The 16,487-nt window shown below is 33.9% G+C and overlaps 3 protein-coding genes across 10 annotated transcripts; 2 read left to right on the forward strand and 1 right to left on the reverse strand.

Moving 5' to 3' along the window:
* Positions 1 to 500: 500 nt before the first annotated feature.
* Positions 501 to 3,448, forward strand: LOC111459736. The gene is made up of 4 exons (XM_023102764.1): positions 501 to 656; positions 2,057 to 2,293; positions 2,987 to 3,052; positions 3,134 to 3,448. Exons 1-4 carry the CDS (start codon positions 501 to 503, stop codon positions 3,386 to 3,388), a joined length of 714 nt encoding a protein of 237 aa, XP_022958532.1. The 3' UTR covers positions 3,389 to 3,448.
* Positions 3,449 to 4,180: 732 nt separating this feature from the next.
* Positions 4,181 to 10,654, forward strand: LOC111459321 (TPR repeat-containing thioredoxin TTL2-like). Its single transcript, XM_023102168.1, has 11 exons — positions 4,181 to 6,220; positions 6,341 to 6,580; positions 6,654 to 6,783; positions 7,514 to 7,666; positions 7,859 to 8,100; positions 8,237 to 8,306; positions 8,458 to 8,664; positions 8,814 to 9,046; positions 9,193 to 9,271; positions 9,347 to 9,484; positions 9,755 to 10,654. The coding sequence occupies exons 1-11, from the start codon at positions 4,698 to 4,700 to the stop codon at positions 9,977 to 9,979; spliced, it is 3,240 nt and encodes a 1,079-aa protein (XP_022957936.1). The 5' UTR covers positions 4,181 to 4,697; the 3' UTR covers positions 9,980 to 10,654.
* LOC111459328 lies at positions 6,441 to 14,411 on the reverse strand. Of its 8 annotated transcripts, XR_002713271.1 has the most exons (11): positions 14,108 to 14,410; positions 13,759 to 13,875; positions 12,537 to 12,815; positions 12,196 to 12,285; positions 11,736 to 11,831; positions 11,369 to 11,462; positions 9,182 to 10,537; positions 8,954 to 9,044; positions 7,900 to 8,703; positions 6,661 to 6,799; positions 6,441 to 6,573 (listed from the first exon to the last, which is right to left on the reverse strand). XR_002713271.1 is itself a non-coding variant. In XM_023102177.1 (8 exons), the coding sequence occupies exons 1-5, from the start codon at positions 14,286 to 14,288 to the stop codon at positions 12,210 to 12,212; spliced, it is 576 nt and encodes a 191-aa protein (XP_022957945.1). In that variant the 5' UTR covers positions 14,289 to 14,411; the 3' UTR covers positions 10,189 to 10,537; positions 11,369 to 11,462; positions 11,736 to 11,813; positions 12,196 to 12,209. The 8 variants fall into 8 exon arrangements, 5 of the variants coding, with proteins under 5 accessions (XP_022957945.1, XP_022957948.1, XP_022957944.1 ...); XR_002713272.1 differs by lacking the exons at positions 12,537 to 12,815; positions 13,759 to 13,875; positions 14,108 to 14,410 and having other exon boundaries at positions 12,120 to 12,201; XR_002713273.1 differs by lacking the exons at positions 12,537 to 12,815; positions 13,759 to 13,875; positions 14,108 to 14,410 and having other exon boundaries at positions 11,736 to 11,813; positions 12,120 to 12,198.
* Positions 14,412 to 16,487: the final 2,076 nt, after the last annotated feature.

A 16,487-nucleotide genomic window follows, 5' to 3' on the forward strand; every position in this document is an offset into this window, starting at 1 on the left:
ATAAAAAAACAAAAAAAAAAAAAAAAAAAAAAAAGTGCTTGTTCGGTAATATCGCTACCCTAACACCATGCAGTGCACGTGCGAGAATGTCTCTTAATTACCGAATTGTCCGTACCTCAACTGTCTCACACTTATTTTTAAAAATTAAAATTTTTAATTTTTTCGTTGCTAAAACATATTCACCATAACATAATAAAAATAATATTTATAAATACATAAAAATTACATTTGTCATTAGTATTTACTCACCCATTACTGTATTTATTGATTTTTATTATAAATTTTCACGTTCATAAAATTTACTTTTTATCTCTAAATCGAAATTTATAGATTTTCCATTTATTCAATTATAAATGTGTGTTAGTAATTGGTAATTTTTGGGAAAGTTATTATAAATTTTATAAAAATCGTAATATATTTATGTTTTTAATTTTTCGAAACCATATCAAAATTACTTTTTATAACCATTTCTGCTAATTTATGATATACGCGAATACGTTATGGACAAATTCATGAGAGTATATGACTATGAATGTGCTATGGACAACGGAGTTCCCAAAACCTTAGAAGGTCAAACGTTGTCAATAAATGACGTGGCATTATGCTTCTTCGGATTGCCGGTGAAATTTTCACATGGGAGTATATGGCCATCAAGAGTAATTTTCACATTTTATTGATTTTTTAAATTGTATAAGAAATGAATAAAACGACAATAAAATTAAGAAAACGACAATAAACCTTATTGCATGCGGACTCATCGAATGCCAACGTCAGGTGAATACGATATGCTTTGAAAATGGCATTATAAAAAACCCCGTTATTTTGCCAGTCACGTCATGTCGTTTTTTAAAAACCAAACAGCATTCCCTTTTCCGGTGGTTTCTTTTTTTTTTTTTTAATATAAATTGATTAACTAACTATTTCTACAAGTAAAAATAATAAAATAATAGTGGTAGTATATCAATTGACTCCCGATTTTATTTAAAAAAAAGTCAATATATACGTGTGCAAATAAATAAAATTAATAGAGTATAAATCAAACAATTTTCGTCCATTGATGTTAAAAAAATTTTTATGAAAATATACGACGTTTATTTTTTTTTTGAAGGGAATAAATAAATTTTTGTAAATTTTAAGTGTATTTTTTAAACAATAACAAAAAGTAAATAATCGACCATTTTCATAAAATTATAATAATAGTATATTTAAAAGTTTAAAATATCCTTGAAATTTTAAAAAATTTATAAGTATTTTTATCGACAATAGTAAAATTAATAAAAGTCTTTTATTAATGTAAAGTATTTTATCGACCAGAATCTTTATTGTACGTGCCAATAAATATTCTTAAATTTAAAGATGACAAAATTAAATAGAATATTTTCGAATGGTCAAACAATTATACCTAACAAAATGTTGACCACCCAAGCTACAGATATAGTAGCTCAGTAAAAAGTCCAAATTTATATAAATATCCTTAAAAATAAAATTAATATTTAATATTTACGTCATTATGGTAACATTATATTATTTATTGCGATCCATCCGCTTGGTTGGGTTGAATTCATATAAATTAAAATTTTTATGAGTTAAATTGGAATGAACGATTAAAACAATTTAATTAATTTATTATTATTATTATTAGTAGATTGGATTGAGTTTATCATTTAATAAGGGTTGTTTGAATTAAAAAATTTGTACATCAGTACAGTTCAAAATCCGGCTCAAATTCATCTTAACCTAAAAATACCCCTAGCAAACTAGCACTTAGATAAACACAATACACGTGAATTAAAGTATATGAAATTACGAATATTATTATCTTCCTATTATATTTTAAAGTATATTCGTAAAGTTTTTGTTGAAAAATAGCGTTGATTTATTTTAATATACAAAAAGGGAAAAATATTTAAAAATATAAATATATATATATATAAACGTTGGAAGTAATAATAATGCAAATCCAGATGCCTTACATGCCCAAAAAAATAACAAAGTCAAGAGAGTAAAAACACAGAGATTCAGGGGGTGTGATTCAGTGCTACACATCACACCGTAGAAGACAAAACGAGGCAGTGATGATTGCCATCATACGCCTTCATTAGCCCAACATCTCTATGTACTTAAATCCTGGCCCTTCATTTTCTTTCCCCATCAAGAAAAATCTCTCTCCCTCTCTGAGCCATTTTCATGTGATATAAACCCTTTTCTTCTCACCCATATTCACACTCAACAACGCATAAGAGAAAGAAGAAAAACCCTATTTGCTGCTTGGGAGAGGGAAGGTGAAAGAAAGGTGAGTTTGAATTATAAGCTCAATTTTAATTTATTTTCTTAATTTTACTCGATCCCGATTCGAGTTAACTGGACTCGAACATTTGGTCTCTTGATTAAGAATATATGTCTTAACTAGTCGAAGGGAAACGGGACATGAGTTATGAATTTTACTTGAATTAAGCTTATATTTTGTGTTTATATGATATTTTTTTAGTTTATTTAATATTTTATTAGTGATGTTTTTACATAAATATGGTGTAATTAATTAAATAAAATAAAATAATTAATTAAAACACGGTTTTAAGTTTATGAATTTAATTTTATTTGTTAATGTAGTCTGAAACATGACACGTGCGAGGCATGCCTCGTGTTCCGTCTTTTTTCAGTCCATTTCAGAATCGTGTTGGGCTGTTTCTGTTTAATATCATCGAAAACGTTAATGGGCCGAGCCCAAATAAACTGCAATTTTTTTATATTTTTATTTTTATATAATTCCACTAATTTTAATATACAATTTTTAAAACTTTGTTTGAGCAATAATTGTTAGCGCATGTTAGCGCATTTTGGCGCATTTTAGAATGGTAATTTTGGGTGATTGAAGGATGGAGGTTATTTTTCTGTTGAGCTTGCATGAATGTTTAGATGATGTAATGATTGTGATACTCGAGCTATAGATTTTTCCCTAAACCAATGTTTTTCTTTTTTTCCTCAACTCCACTCGAAGCAAATTACTTTAGCGAATAAATGGATCCAAGCAGCTCGAAAATTGACCCATCAGGTGTGTCTTATTTATTAATTTTGACCTCTAAAAATATTACCTTTTCGAGTTCTTACATTTTTTTGTTTAATACAATATTAGAGTATACGATGTTTATTTGTGCATGTAGAATTCAAGCCTGCAGGTTCAGAACTCGAGGTCTTGCAGAAAGAGGTTGAGGCAAAAACGAAGAAAATTAAAGAGATGAAGAAGGAGATTGAAGGAATAAAAATGTGGTTGGAGGAGAAGAAAGCTTCTAGGGAAGAGATGGAAAGTTTAAAGAGATTATGTGAAGAATACAACAGCTTGAGAAAGGAATACTATGAAACATTGGGCAAACAGACAAGGGAATCCTAGGAAATGTGTAATTAATGACCATATACTATAATTATTAATGTCTATTTGCATGCTGTTTAATTATTATTAAAATCCAATTATTTATTTATTTATTTATTATTTAAAATTTGACCAACCAATAGCTAAAAAAATATATGTTTTGTAGTTAATGTTTTTTCCTACCAAAAATAATTTTTTTTGGGATAAAAAAATTTCCGAAGCTCTTAATATTAGACCAAATGGTGGCCCCACACCACATCTGCTCCAATACTAATAATTCATATAGACTTTTTCGCCCTCTCAATAATTTGCAATAAATATGACCTCTAAAATTGAACTTAATAATATATTCAATAAAATTTTATTTATAGTAACTTATTAGTTTGTATTTTCTTTGTTAGCATTAAATTTCTCATTTTAGATTAATAAAAAAAATCCTCAATTATTTTATTTTGTTTAAAATTTATATTTAAATTCTAAATTTTTAACGATTTAAAGATATTTTTTAAAATAAGAGAGAATTTTAAAATAAAATATTAATGATTTTCATCTTAAAAATAAAAATAAATATTTATTTTTTTTAATTTAAGAATATTTTTTATTTTAAAATTTAAGAATATTCAAAATTTAAAGTATTTTTATTAATTTAACAAATAAAAAAATTAATTGGTAATTAACCGGCGGCCAAACATATTTACCAAATGACAATATAACATGGTCACCTGAGTTCATAGATTAATCAATCGGATGGAACGTGTCTCTTTATAGTAGGATGTAATTAGATTGTGACATTTGGGTCCAAGTGGGTCATATGGTTTTTGTTCTATATAAATATTCGAAGCTAAGATGTTAGTACGATCATATCCTCGCAATCGTCCTCTATGGGAAGAACAAAATGTAATCCAAATTAAATTAGTTTAGTTATAACCTATGGTAAAAAAGAAACGTAAAATAATGTAATCCAAACTTAATTATAGTAACCTATGGTGACTCCCCAAACATGGAAAGCGACATAAATGAAGGGATTGGAGCTGCAACACAACACATGATATTGAAAGCGCCCTTACAAAGATCAAAAGCAGAGCCAAGGAAGGCAACCAGCTTCATTATCAGCGTCGCACCTGTGATTGATTGTTGAAAAAACCTTTGTTTCGCTCTCTTCCTTTCGTTTTTTTTTTTTGCCTTCCAACCCAAGGAAATAACTCCGTCCACAAAATATACTGTTGCCCACTTTCCATTTCAATCCCATACTCGCTCTGAATCCGCCATGATCGTTGTCTCTGCATTGAGAGGAAACTGGCGTTCTTGAGCCTTTAAATCCCCAGACGACATGAATTCATCAAGCTTCCATGATAATGCTTCTGGGTCATCGAATTCTTATGATGGGTATTCCAATATCAGTTTTGTTACGCAATCGCTTTCTCGATCGAAGTCTGGTATTACGAGGGCGAGAATGACGAAGGTGAGGAGGCAAACGAGTTCCCTGGATTTGAGGTCTACGGCAGTCCCGGAAACGCTTCGGCCGTTCACCGGGAATTCATTTCCGGCGGCATTTTCGGGTCAGGATTCTATCTTTGGTAAATCTGAGTCGGGTGTCATTGGGAATCAGCCATTTGTATTTGGAGAAAATAGGAGCACAACCTCAGAGAGGGAAGTTTTGGATGGAATGAAGAAATTGAATGTTGATGAAGCCATTGAATCAAAGCTTCCGGATTACTTGAGGAAGCTGAGCATTGAAGAAGGGCAAGGTAATTCTGCACGAATTCATAAAACTAGAAATGAAGGGGTTAAATCTGGTTTGTGGGACAGTAAAGTTGGTAATTCTATAGTTTCAGAACTCCCCAACAAGATGCAGCATTTGAACATTGAAGATATTGTAGAACTTAAGACACCAGTTGTAAAAACAAAAACATTTTCTGCTGGAATCAGTGAAAATTTTCAATTCAGTGCACAGAGCGATCCAATTAGAGAATTCAGGCCAAAGAGTAGGAGTGAAAGATATAATTCTACCATGTTTCGGTTGCGCGTTGATCAGGAGACTCAGGAGAGACACAAGGCATCTGAATTCTATTCACCAATGGATGTTTCGCCATACCACGAAACACTGTCTCGTGGTCGAGTTTCTCGTGAAAATTCTCTGGCATCCAATGAATCGCTTAATCTTGACAACAACTCCGTTGTATTTGATGAATCGATACCTGAGGTCTTAAATGATGTTATAGATGAAGATCTGGTTAATGCTACAGAAAGCTTAAATATGAGTGAACCTGGTTGTTCTGCAACTGAAGTGAAAGAATGTGAAGGCTCTCTTTACCATTCTAATATAAACCATGGCGCTGAAGGTCCTCCAGAAGAATCTGTTTCAGGGGTGGATACTGAAAGCTACAAATCTGCAAATGAAGAGTTGGATATGAGTGGTGATCTAGCTGCTATTTCAGAAGAAACAGAAGCCAATTCGAGCGTGAAATTCGAGAGGCAGGATAGCGATGGCAGGAATCAATTTAGTTTTGCTTCAAATTCAGAGGATGGATCAAGATCAAACTTTACATTTGCTGCCTCTTCTGCTGCTCGAGGTCAATTATCTGCATCCAAACGCCAATACAGTAAGAAAAGTTGGGGAAAAGTTGGTCAAGATTCTTATATTTCCCCAACAATTGCTGTTGAAGTTTCATTGCCATCCTCTTCTGGGCAATTTGTTACATTTTCTGGGAATCCTTCACCAATATCATCTCAAATGAGTCAGAAAGGAGTTGATTCTTGGATGAACAAAGGCCAGGAGATGAAGCAAGAGTCGGTTTCTACGATAGCAGCAACCGTTGCTGCCCAGGAGGCTTGTGAACAGTGGAGACTGAGGTTAGGCTTTTGGTACTTGTGATTTCTTCTTACCTTTATACTTTCTTGTGTCAAGATATCCTTTATACTTTATTGTCAGCTTCAAGATTCTTTCTCTTTTGTTTGCATAACATGTTACAGAGGCAACCAGGCATATGCAAGTGGTGATTTATCCAAGGCTGAGGACCATTACACTCGAGGAGTGAATTGTATATCAAAAGATGAGTCATCTAGAAGCTGTCTCAGGGCTTTGATGCTTTGTTATAGCAATCGTGCAGCAACAAGAATGTCTCTTGGAAGATTGCGAGACGCAATCAGTGACTGTACAATGGCTGCTGCTATAGATCCCAGCTTTTATAAAGTGTACCTTAGAGCTGCAAAGTAAGGGCTCGCTGAAGTAGATTTTGAAAATTATGTTCATAACATATCACTGAAGTACTATCTTATAAATTAGCTGTTACCTTGGCCTTGGGGAAATTGACGATGCGGTACAGTTCTTCAAGAAGTGCCTGCAACCTGGGAATGATATCTATGTGGATCGGAAAATTGTAGTGGAAGCCTCGGATGGTTTGCAAAATGCTCAGGTAACAGATTTTCTTTCTAAGATGTGATAACTTTTAGTTTTTTGTTCCTTTTGACATGCGTACTATCATCTTTCATGGAAGTTCAATTTGTGCAACAAAGTAATGGATAATCTAAAAGCGTAAGCTGATGGGTTGTAGGAATTCAATCTTATAACAATACTTTAATACTCTTCACTTGTAGGCTTGAAAATTTATTAGCTAGTGGTTATCAATATTTATTAGAGATGAAACAACATTATAGGGTTTGAACAAAGGGCCTCAAACTCTGATGTTGTGTTTAGTGGTCAATCAACTAAAAAGTTTAAGCTTTTGGGTTCGTTGTGCTAGCAAGGACGCTGGCCCCGAAGGGGGATGGATTTGAGGGTCCCACATCAATTGGAGAAGGGAACGAACGCCAGCGAGGATGTTGGGCCCTGGATTGTGAGATCTCACATCGGTTGGGGAGGAAAACAAAGCATTCTTTATAAGGGTGTGAAAACCTCTCTCTAGCAGATGCGTTTTAAAATCTTGAGGGGAAGCCCGAAAGGGAAAGCCTAAAGAGGGCAATACGATAGGCTTGGGTCGTTACAATTATTGAACCTCCATAGTTTTTCAACCTTTTTGTTTCCTTTGATAGTGACCAAACTTGTCAAGGAAGGTATGTATGGTTTTTTGCTTTGTTGATCTTTCACTTCTAATAGGCGTGATGTAATCTATATGACCAGTTCTAACTGTTTCTACTGACTTGCAGAAAGCGTCTGAATGCATGGAACGTTTAGCCGAACTTCGGCTAAACAGCACATCCAGTGATATGCAGAGTGTTTTGGAATTAATTTCAGAGGCTTTGGTAATAAGCTCATGCTCTGAAAAATTAATTGAAATGAAAGCAGAGGCTCTTTTCATGGTTTGTTGCACTTCTCTAATGTTATCGTCGTTTTCTGTATTTTTTCCCTCGATTTCCTCCCTTTCCCTTTGAATTCTTTTGAGAGATCATATGAGATTTTACTGCAAGTAAACTAACTTTCATTTTCATGCATCATAACTCAATGGTTTCTGGGTTTTTATCACTTTCTTTTCTTTAAAAAAAAATCTGCAGCTTCGGAGATATGAGGAGGTGATTCAGTTTTGTGAGCATACCGTAGATTCTGCTGAAAAGAACTCTCCTTCAGAAGATATTGTCAGTCAGACCTCAAATCTGGATTCTTCTGAAATCTCAAAGAAGTTGTACTTTAGGATTTGGCGATGCCGCTTGACTCTCAAGTGCTACTTCCTTCTGGGAAAACTTGAGGAGGGTCTGGCTTCTTTAATGCAAGAGGAGGAAGTGCCTACAGTGATTGGGTAATTTATTATGCTTCCTAATATTTTTGAAGAAGAAACAAGTATTTCACTGATAAAGAAGTAAATTACAAAGAAAATAAACAAGAAAGGAAAAATAATGTTTTCACTTTCCCAGCTTGACCATTTTAAGTTCCAGGAATGGAAGAAAGTTTTTAGAATCATCAATACCATTGGCCATTACCATGAGGGAGCTCGTATGTCACAAGGTATCATAAGTCGACTGCCTTCAAGGCTCCTCCATCCTATCAGCCATAACTTGATCATATCCATATATCGTTTTCTAATGCCTTAATATCTTTTACTCTCATAATTGCATTATATCCCCATACCTTTTTTTTTCTCCTTAAATGAGTGCAGGATGCTGGGAATGAAGCGTTTCAGGCAGGAAGGTATTCAGAAGCCATTGAACACTACACAGCTGCTTTGGCATGCAATGTCGAGTCACGTCCTTTCTCAGCTTTTTGTTTCTACAGTCGAGCTGCTGCATACAAAGCTCAGGGCCAAGTTATTGATGCTATTGCGGATTGTAGTCTTGCCATAGCCCTTGATGAAGAATTTTTCAAGGTAAGCTTTCTCTTTGTTGTGTTTATACTGGGCACCGAGCTGTCAACATAAATATCCCTCAATTCTTCTTGGTTTCTCAAAGAAAAATTAGAGTACCATTATAGATGAACACTAACATGTATGTTCTGATAGAGCTTTTATATTCACAGGCAATTTCTAGACGGGCCACTTTGTATGAAATGATTAGAGACTATGGTCAAGCAGCTAATGATCTCCAGAAGTTTATATTGCTTTTTTCTAAGGAATTAGAGAAGACCTATCAGTATGGAAATTCCGATAGATCGAGTACCAGTGCAAATGATTTGAGACAAGCTCATCTCCACCTTGCAGAAGTTGAAGAAGAGTCGAGAAAGGAAATTCCATTGGACATGTACCTTATTCTGTAAGTATCACCCATCATTTAACGAATACTCAGATAATAAAAGGAAACAAAGACATCCCTCTTTCCCCTCCCAGTAGGATGGGAATTCTGAGAAAGGTCCTTTAATTTTAGGTTATGAGAATAACGGTAATTTACCTTTGTGGCAGGGGAGTTGATCCATCTGCATCTTCAGCTGAAATTAAGAAGGCATACAGGAAAGCTGCTCTCAGATACCATCCAGACAAGGTCTAATTTTGTGTACTTTGAAGATATGCTTATTTGTCTCTGTGCTTTCTTAATATGGGTTGTTCGTTCGTTTAGGCTGGTCAGTCCTTGGCTAGAGCAGACAACGGAGATAACGTGCTATGGAAGGATATAGCCGGAGGAGTCCCCATGGATGCTGATAAACTTTTCAAAATGATTGGAGAGGCATATGCAATACTCTCAGATCCTATTAAGGTACCCAAAAGGGAGTTCTTCCCCAACTTTTTTATAGAAATTTCAAGAGAAAGGTTTCTTCATTGTTGACCATTATTTTCATTCTCTTTTCTGCCTCAAGTTGCAATATGTCCATGCATTGTTTAGATCTAGAAGTACCCCCACGGCAGGCAGCCTCCAGTGGCAACTCTAGTTTTACACGAGTCGCTCTTGCATATCGTGTTAGGCTATGTTATCGAGCTCAATACATTTTATCAGATGATTGTAGCCTAAACTGATCTGTCTTTTCAGCGCTCCCGATATGATGCGGAAGAAGAGATGAGAATTGCCCAAAAGAAACGCAATGCAAGCAGCACCCCTAGATCACATACAGATGTTCATCAAGGTCATCAGTTTGAAAGAAATAGTGTTAGGCCTCAGTGGCAAGATCTATGGAGATCTTATGGTTCTCGTGGATCAGAATTTACTCGATCAACCAGTGGATCAGAATTTACTCGATCAACCAGGTATCCATAAGAACTATGCGAACACATCAGGATATAATTCAGGCTTTCAAATGGCTTGGGTGCACCGAGTAATTGATCATTCTATCAAGAAATCCAGCTGCAGTTTGTCCCCTCAGGGTGAGACAGCCAAAAGTTGACTATTGGCTCATGGGAATTCCTGATGGCTAAATCTTGAAAAGGAGGTGGAGGCATGATTCTTAACGCAACAACCTTGATGCCACAAAGGAAGTAATATGTAGGTGTTCCACAGAGGAAGTTTGAAGTTGTTCAGTGCCATGTACAGACAGAGAAGAGATGAGTAAACAGGTGTGTCACAACATCTAATGGCTGGCTGAGTCTCTGACAGGATGCTAACACAAGAATAAGGATAACTACTACAGTTTAGAGCTTCAACAATCCAGTAATTACCATTTTCTGCATAACATTTTCGTGTGTTCGATGTACCCTCTTCTTTTTACGTTTATGTCGAATTTGATCTGTGGCTGACGAAGTACTATTCCAGATCTTCATGCTGATGACTATATGTGGTCTGATTTTGTTCTCTTCGTTTTTTAAAGAATGGTGTATTCTGAAAAAGAAACGAAGAAAAAGAGAACATTAGATTGACTGTGAACACCTTTGACATGAGTAGTTCACGTTGTAAATGATATTTTGGAATGAAATTTCAAGAATACCACTTCAGAAATTGTTGTGTTTGATAGATTTAAGCTTGGTTGGGAACATACATTATCAAGATAATTTTGGCTTTTGAAACTAAATTTAGACTTTCGCTCGTTGTTGAAGGTTTTCGATCTTGTATTATTAGTGTTTGTAGTGTTCTACTTGATTCTTGATTCACAGGATCTGGGTGATTAGCACAATCTTTTTGATTGATGGCGTGATTTTATTTTCTCCATCTAGAATGTACTTTTAAATAATTGGTTTTTGGTCAAATAAGAACGAGGGATGATGATCAAAGCTAAGACAATATAACAAATAATGAGTTCTTAGTGGACATCATCTTTCTACCTCACAAACAGAAGAATGAACTGAAATTCTATCTATTGTTTCTCAAAGTTGAGCCAATCTTACATAATGGATTTTTTAGAGATGAAACTTCTAATTTAGGAGTTAATTGGGTGGAAAGCTATGATATTCTTGATTTTTCAAAATGAAAAAGAAAATCTCCACAATCCAGAGTGAACTTCCAAAGAACATTATCCAGAAAAAAGAATTGTTTTGAAAACTGTGATTGGAAATTTGTTGCACTTCACAAACATCTTGAAAAATGCCATTCCTCTCACCATCACTTTCCAAAAATTTCAGATACTATAGTGTGAGTACAACGAAGTAGTCATTGTTTTCTTTTAATAAATGTCAGATACTTTCTAGAAACAAAGAAGAAATTGAAGATTCATACCTGTTTTCATTGTTGAAAGCAATTCTCTAAAATCATGTCTGTGCCCAGAGAAATCACATTCTTACATAAACTACACGACTTTCCTTCTCGTCACCTGCTATCCATGTAGTAGCCTCATCTAATCAGAATTAAACCAAAAACAGAAAAAGAAAAAGGGGCATTCTTCATAAATCAACTACTTCCAACACCTGATAAATCAGAAATCAAATTATCAAATGGTTGATAAAGCTATGTCTTCTTTCACCAGAAATTTGTGTGTATAAATATAAGAAATTTGATTCTCACCCTCATGGATACACGCTCTCCAGCAAAATCATCAAGTGCTGGAATATTCCATAGACAAACAAGTTTCAGTTTTGACACTAACCTTTATTATAGGCGACCACCTTCTCTCCCAGCAGCAAGAAACTAGTAGCTAATATAGATGGACCAGCACCACCATTGCCTGCAGTGCAGGTAGAATCTGAGATAATAATTCACGCTTAGTTGCTGAAGAAAGCGCACCATATCAATTTTTATAATTAGTTATACTAACGACCTCAAAGTTTTCTAGTTTAACTGAAGGTTATGCTGAATATAAAACATGACGGCATTAAAAATCAAAATCTTTTGACCCTGATTTCTTCCATTTTCATATAAAATCGTGAAATACAGAGGTTCCTCGACGGAAATACAGAGGTTATTAAAGAATACACCAAATCCGGAAGATTATAAATTGTTAATTCTCTGTTGGCATGGGGAGTTTGTTTACCTCCTTTCGTACAAGTACAGTATTGAATTATAAGTGATGGGGAAAAGTTGCTTCATCAGTCGTGAGGTTTACTCACTAGTTGCATGATTATCAGGGACTTCTCTTTAGCCTATCGGGATCACCCCTGCTTTCATCTCTCCAGCACGTACTAGCTCTGCCACCATTACTGGCTCGGTGAAACAGAAAAGACTGTCAGTTAGACGAAGCATTGACTTGAATATGTCGCTTTTATTGCCCATGAAAACTAAACTTCAACTTCAACCTACCACTCGCCCATTAGCTTACACAATATCTTTCCTATACTTTGTGCAAGGAAAATGAATTGGTTGAATATTGCGTTCAATCTAATAGATTTAGCAGCACCACATAATAAGAACTATCCACATAAGAAAAGTGCACGATTAGTACATTATGTACCATTGCTCACTCCAGGATAAATGCAGTTGTAATAGCTGGAATATTTGCCTCCATAGCTTTATTCTTGAAAGCTTTTGCATTCCGTGAATAGTTTGTATCATCACAAGCACCAACGTAGGCTGTATGCAGATAGACAAAGAACGTCATCAATAGATGATCATAAAAGCAGGATTTTTAATGCAAATGCAGCTCTTTCCTGGATATTTATGGAAGCTTCAAGTACGGTGCACTTCTCTGTCTGTTGGAATGACCCAGCAGTATGAACTACAGGATCTACATCTGTAGTAACAGCTAAAGATTTCAGTTAAGCACCCCTGGTGGCAATATGTTAAAGATTTGAATGCCCTTAGTTTAGGGTGCAAGATTTTCACGTGTTTTGTTCCAGATAGACATATTTCATAAATCAAAAGGGGCAAATGTATGTATAATACTTTCATTTTAAATTGTTTGACCACAAAAATCAGTTACTTACAAAATAATTCCATGGTAAGAAAATAAAAAACAACTAAGGGGGGTGAGGAATTGATCCCTACATGTAATTTCACTAATCTTATTATAAATAAACCATGATATTATATTAAATTACATCTGCATTTTACACCAAGGTCAAAAGCTCATCAGAACCACCAAAGTTCTGGTCGCTTGACAGTCTTTGGAGTCAACAAAAAAAAAGGTCGTGAAATTAACCATACACGACATCTAGAGACAATACCATGTTATTTGTCAGAGACTCAGAGCTAAAACTTTAAAAAAGAGTAATAACGGTGTGTAGTTTAAACAATAAAAAAGAAAGGCGTCAACAGGTGCAGGAGACTCCATGTGTGTTGGAACTTCCATAAATAGGCAACGCAAATTACAGAGAATTTTTAATAATAATGATAACAAAGAAAGGAAAAGGATACCGCTATTCAAAGTTTGAGATAAAGAGAAAATTCCTTGAACAGCGATCTCTTGCATTTCACACAACTCTTTTCGTAGCCTCGAAGGTAAAACTTTATGTATGAAATTATTTCCTCGTGGGTACAACTTTATGTTTCAGAATATTAAACTATTGGATTGTAATTTGACCGCTAAGTTTTAAATTGAAAACTCCATTTGAAGGAGGAAAAGCTCACAGTATGACTAGGAGCTTCATATTTCACTCACGAAATGGAAATTGGAGAAGAAATAGAATCAAAGACGACTGTTGAAATCATAAACTAAATTAGAAGAATCAGTATACCTCTCAAAGCAGCCTCCAATGATTTTACATTCTCAGCATCGACTTCAACAAATCGAGAGTTTCTCCCAACTGTCGCAACCATAGCAGCACCTTTTTCCGTTTCACAGCACGCCGCACCTTATATCATTATGCATCACAATTTAGAAAAGGCTCGAAATCCACAGATTAACAATCGGTAAACAACAGTTTAGTTTCATAATGGAGAAGGATCTAAACGAGAGAACACGCCGGATAAACCAACTTTAAGGAATAACTTAGAGATACAGAAATGAAAAGAATCGAAATAAGTCAAATTCAAACCTACCTACAAATGAAACTCACCGAGTTAAAATAAACACAGAAGAATCACCTGTTGCGACCGCCAATGACGAGAACTTGAAGAGAGCAATGGCAATGGAGGTTCCGACCCGACCGGTGCTTCCGAGTACCAAAACCCTAGAATTGCAATCATTCTGAGGCAATTGGACCAGAAGTTCTGTATCGACATTGATCATGGCTATCGGAGAAAAGCTTTTCAAAGCTCCCGCCATTGTTTGCCGCTCTTCTCCGCACCGGCAAGTTCCCTGTAATAACAAGTCCTCTTCAATCCCATTATCAGTTTATCATCCTGCTGACGTGGCATCGCCCCTTCGTGCAAACGAGTCAACAAAATTACCATGTGGCTATCACCTTTAAACTTTGAATTTATTTAAATTAATAAATATTCAAAATGTTTTCCCAACGTACATTTCTCCAATTATTTCTTCCATTTCCAATAATTTTAACAATTTATATATATATATATATATGCATCCATTTATTTTCCTCTGAGGCTGTTACCCAGCAAAGATGACCGTGGTCCCCCATCCACGGTGGACATATTTGGCGGTGTTGATATGGACACGTAAGATAGGCTGGATGGTCACATCTGGCTTGATGACATTGTTGAGCATTTCACCGTCACCCACCTGTTACCTTAACAGTCCCTTATTATCAAAACATTAGTTTGAATAATTAAAACCATATAAAACAAAAGAAAATACAATAGTAAATAATTGTAAATATAACAAAATAATTCATTATATTAAGTTCTCGACAAAAAAAAAGACCTATTTTATATTTAATACATTTATGAAAAATCAATTTATAAAAAAACTAATTTCAAATCTAATAAATTCTAAAATTTTAATTTCAGTTTTAAATATTTTTTTAATAAAATATAAATTAGATTTATAAGTTTGTATACCAAATATTAGGGCTACCTAAGTTCAACAAGAATAATAAATATTTAAAACAAAATTCATCCTATTTTAAATTATTTGATATTAAAAAAAATAAACTGTCACGTGCGAAAATTATAAAGTCACAGCTGGCTTTTGGTCGAAAGGAATGGAGATAGTGAAATAAATAAAGAAATAAATGAATAAAAAGGTGAATTAGGTAAGATTCACCTTCTATGTTTCTGTGGGCCCATGTTGACTGTCCAAGGTGACGTAATTATAAATTTTAATTATAGCTCTTCCCTTAAATAATAAATATAATTTCCTTTCCCTAAAATAAACAAATAAAAAAATAAAAAAACTCACAAACAATTAAAAAAGTAAGCTCTTATTTAAACTTTAAAGTTTTAATTATAATGATTTTTCATATTTTAAAAAATATTTAAATTCTTATTCAAATTATTAGAAAAACATAAAATAATAAACTTAGGTTATTTATTATTTTTATTTTCTCTCGAATTAAACATGTAAATAATGTATTAAAATCAGTAATTAATTAATTAATTAACTAATTAAATAAATAAAGGTCAAAGATGCGAGTTGTGACAATGGAAATTAGTCACCGCCATAAATATGCTCATGAAAGAGACATAAAAGCAAAGAAAAGCAGCCACAAACATCTCTCTCTCTCTCCCTCTTTTGACCAAAAGTTTTGGCACTTTCATTGGTCGGAAATAGCCCTTTTTAAGTCAAGATTTAACATTAAATTAAACTAAACAACTCCTAATCTCCTTTTCATGGTTGAAATTTAGTTGTTTAATTTACTAACTGTCAAAATTAATTAATGGGTTCATTTAAATCACTTTTTAATCTATATTATAAAACAACTTAATAATTTATATACAAATATATAATATAATGTCATCCAACATAATTTAAAATTGTTAAGTTTTTGTTATTAATTAATTGTTTTATTTATTTTAACGTAAATGACAAAAATAAAGTAGTAATGAAAAATGAAAAGCATTGTAATATGAAAACTAAATTCAAAATTCAAAATAAAAATGTTTTTGAAACATCGAATAAAAACTGTTTTTTTATCAACATATTAAATCATGGTTTAGTTGGTGACAATCGGCTCCATCGAAACCAACTAACCCAAAAGCCCACCGTACGATCCTTCATTATTGAATCTGGACGGCTGGGATTTATTTGCCAACTCAATGCTTTCGCGTTCCCGCACCAACTTCGAGACGCATTTTTGTCTCATTTTTCGTGATTTAGCTCCTTAAGTGCGAATCAAGGGCATCCCTTCATTTTATATCGTGGATTAATTACACCAATTAGGTCCATCTAATACCAAAATTAAGTAAATAATGTAAGCTTTATTTTTAAAATAATATTTATAATGACCAAACATAATTTAACACCTCTATATATTATCAACTAACGTTTGCGATATTCGAGGAAAATAAAAATTTATCTCTAATATACGCGTTTTAAAATCGTAATGTTAATAATTATACGTAA

The sequence above is a fragment of the Cucurbita moschata genome, unplaced genomic scaffold (genome assembly GCF_002738365.1).
Source record: "Cucurbita moschata cultivar Rifu unplaced genomic scaffold, Cmos_1.0 Cmo_Scf00022, whole genome shotgun sequence".
NCBI classification, from domain to species: Eukaryota; Viridiplantae; Streptophyta; class Magnoliopsida; order Cucurbitales; family Cucurbitaceae; genus Cucurbita; species Cucurbita moschata.

Bases quoted from the DNA above. Each gene is read 5' to 3' on its own strand.
- LOC111459328 (XM_023102177.1), bottom strand. From the start codon at position 14,288: ATGGCGGGAGCTTTGAAAAGCTTTTCTCCGATAGCCATGATCAATGTC. The intron at 12,816-13,758 runs GTATACTGATTC...CTGTTACTACAG, and splicing joins ATTGGAGGCTGCTTTGAGAG to ATGTAGATCCTGTAGTTCAT. The intron at 12,656-12,732 runs GAAAGAGCTGCA...ATCTGCATACAG, and splicing joins AAGCTTCCATAAATATCCAG to CCTACGTTGGTGCTTGTGAT.
- LOC111459321 (XM_023102168.1), top strand. From the start codon at position 4,698: ATGAATTCATCAAGCTTCCATGATAATGCTTCTGGGTCATCGAATTCT. The intron at 6,581-6,653 runs GTAAGGGCTCGC...CTTATAAATTAG, and splicing joins GTGTACCTTAGAGCTGCAAA to CTGTTACCTTGGCCTTGGGG. The intron at 8,101-8,236 runs GTAATTTATTAT...TTTAAGTTCCAG, and splicing joins GAAGTGCCTACAGTGATTGG to GAATGGAAGAAAGTTTTTAG.
- LOC111459736 (XM_023102764.1), top strand. From the start codon at position 501: ATGGACAAATTCATGAGAGTATATGACTATGAATGTGCTATGGACAAC. The intron at 657-2,056 runs GTAATTTTCACA...ATCACACCGTAG, and splicing joins GGAGTATATGGCCATCAAGA to AAGACAAAACGAGGCAGTGA. The intron at 3,053-3,133 runs GTGTGTCTTATT...ATACAATATTAG, and splicing joins CTCGAAAATTGACCCATCAG to AGTATACGATGTTTATTTGT.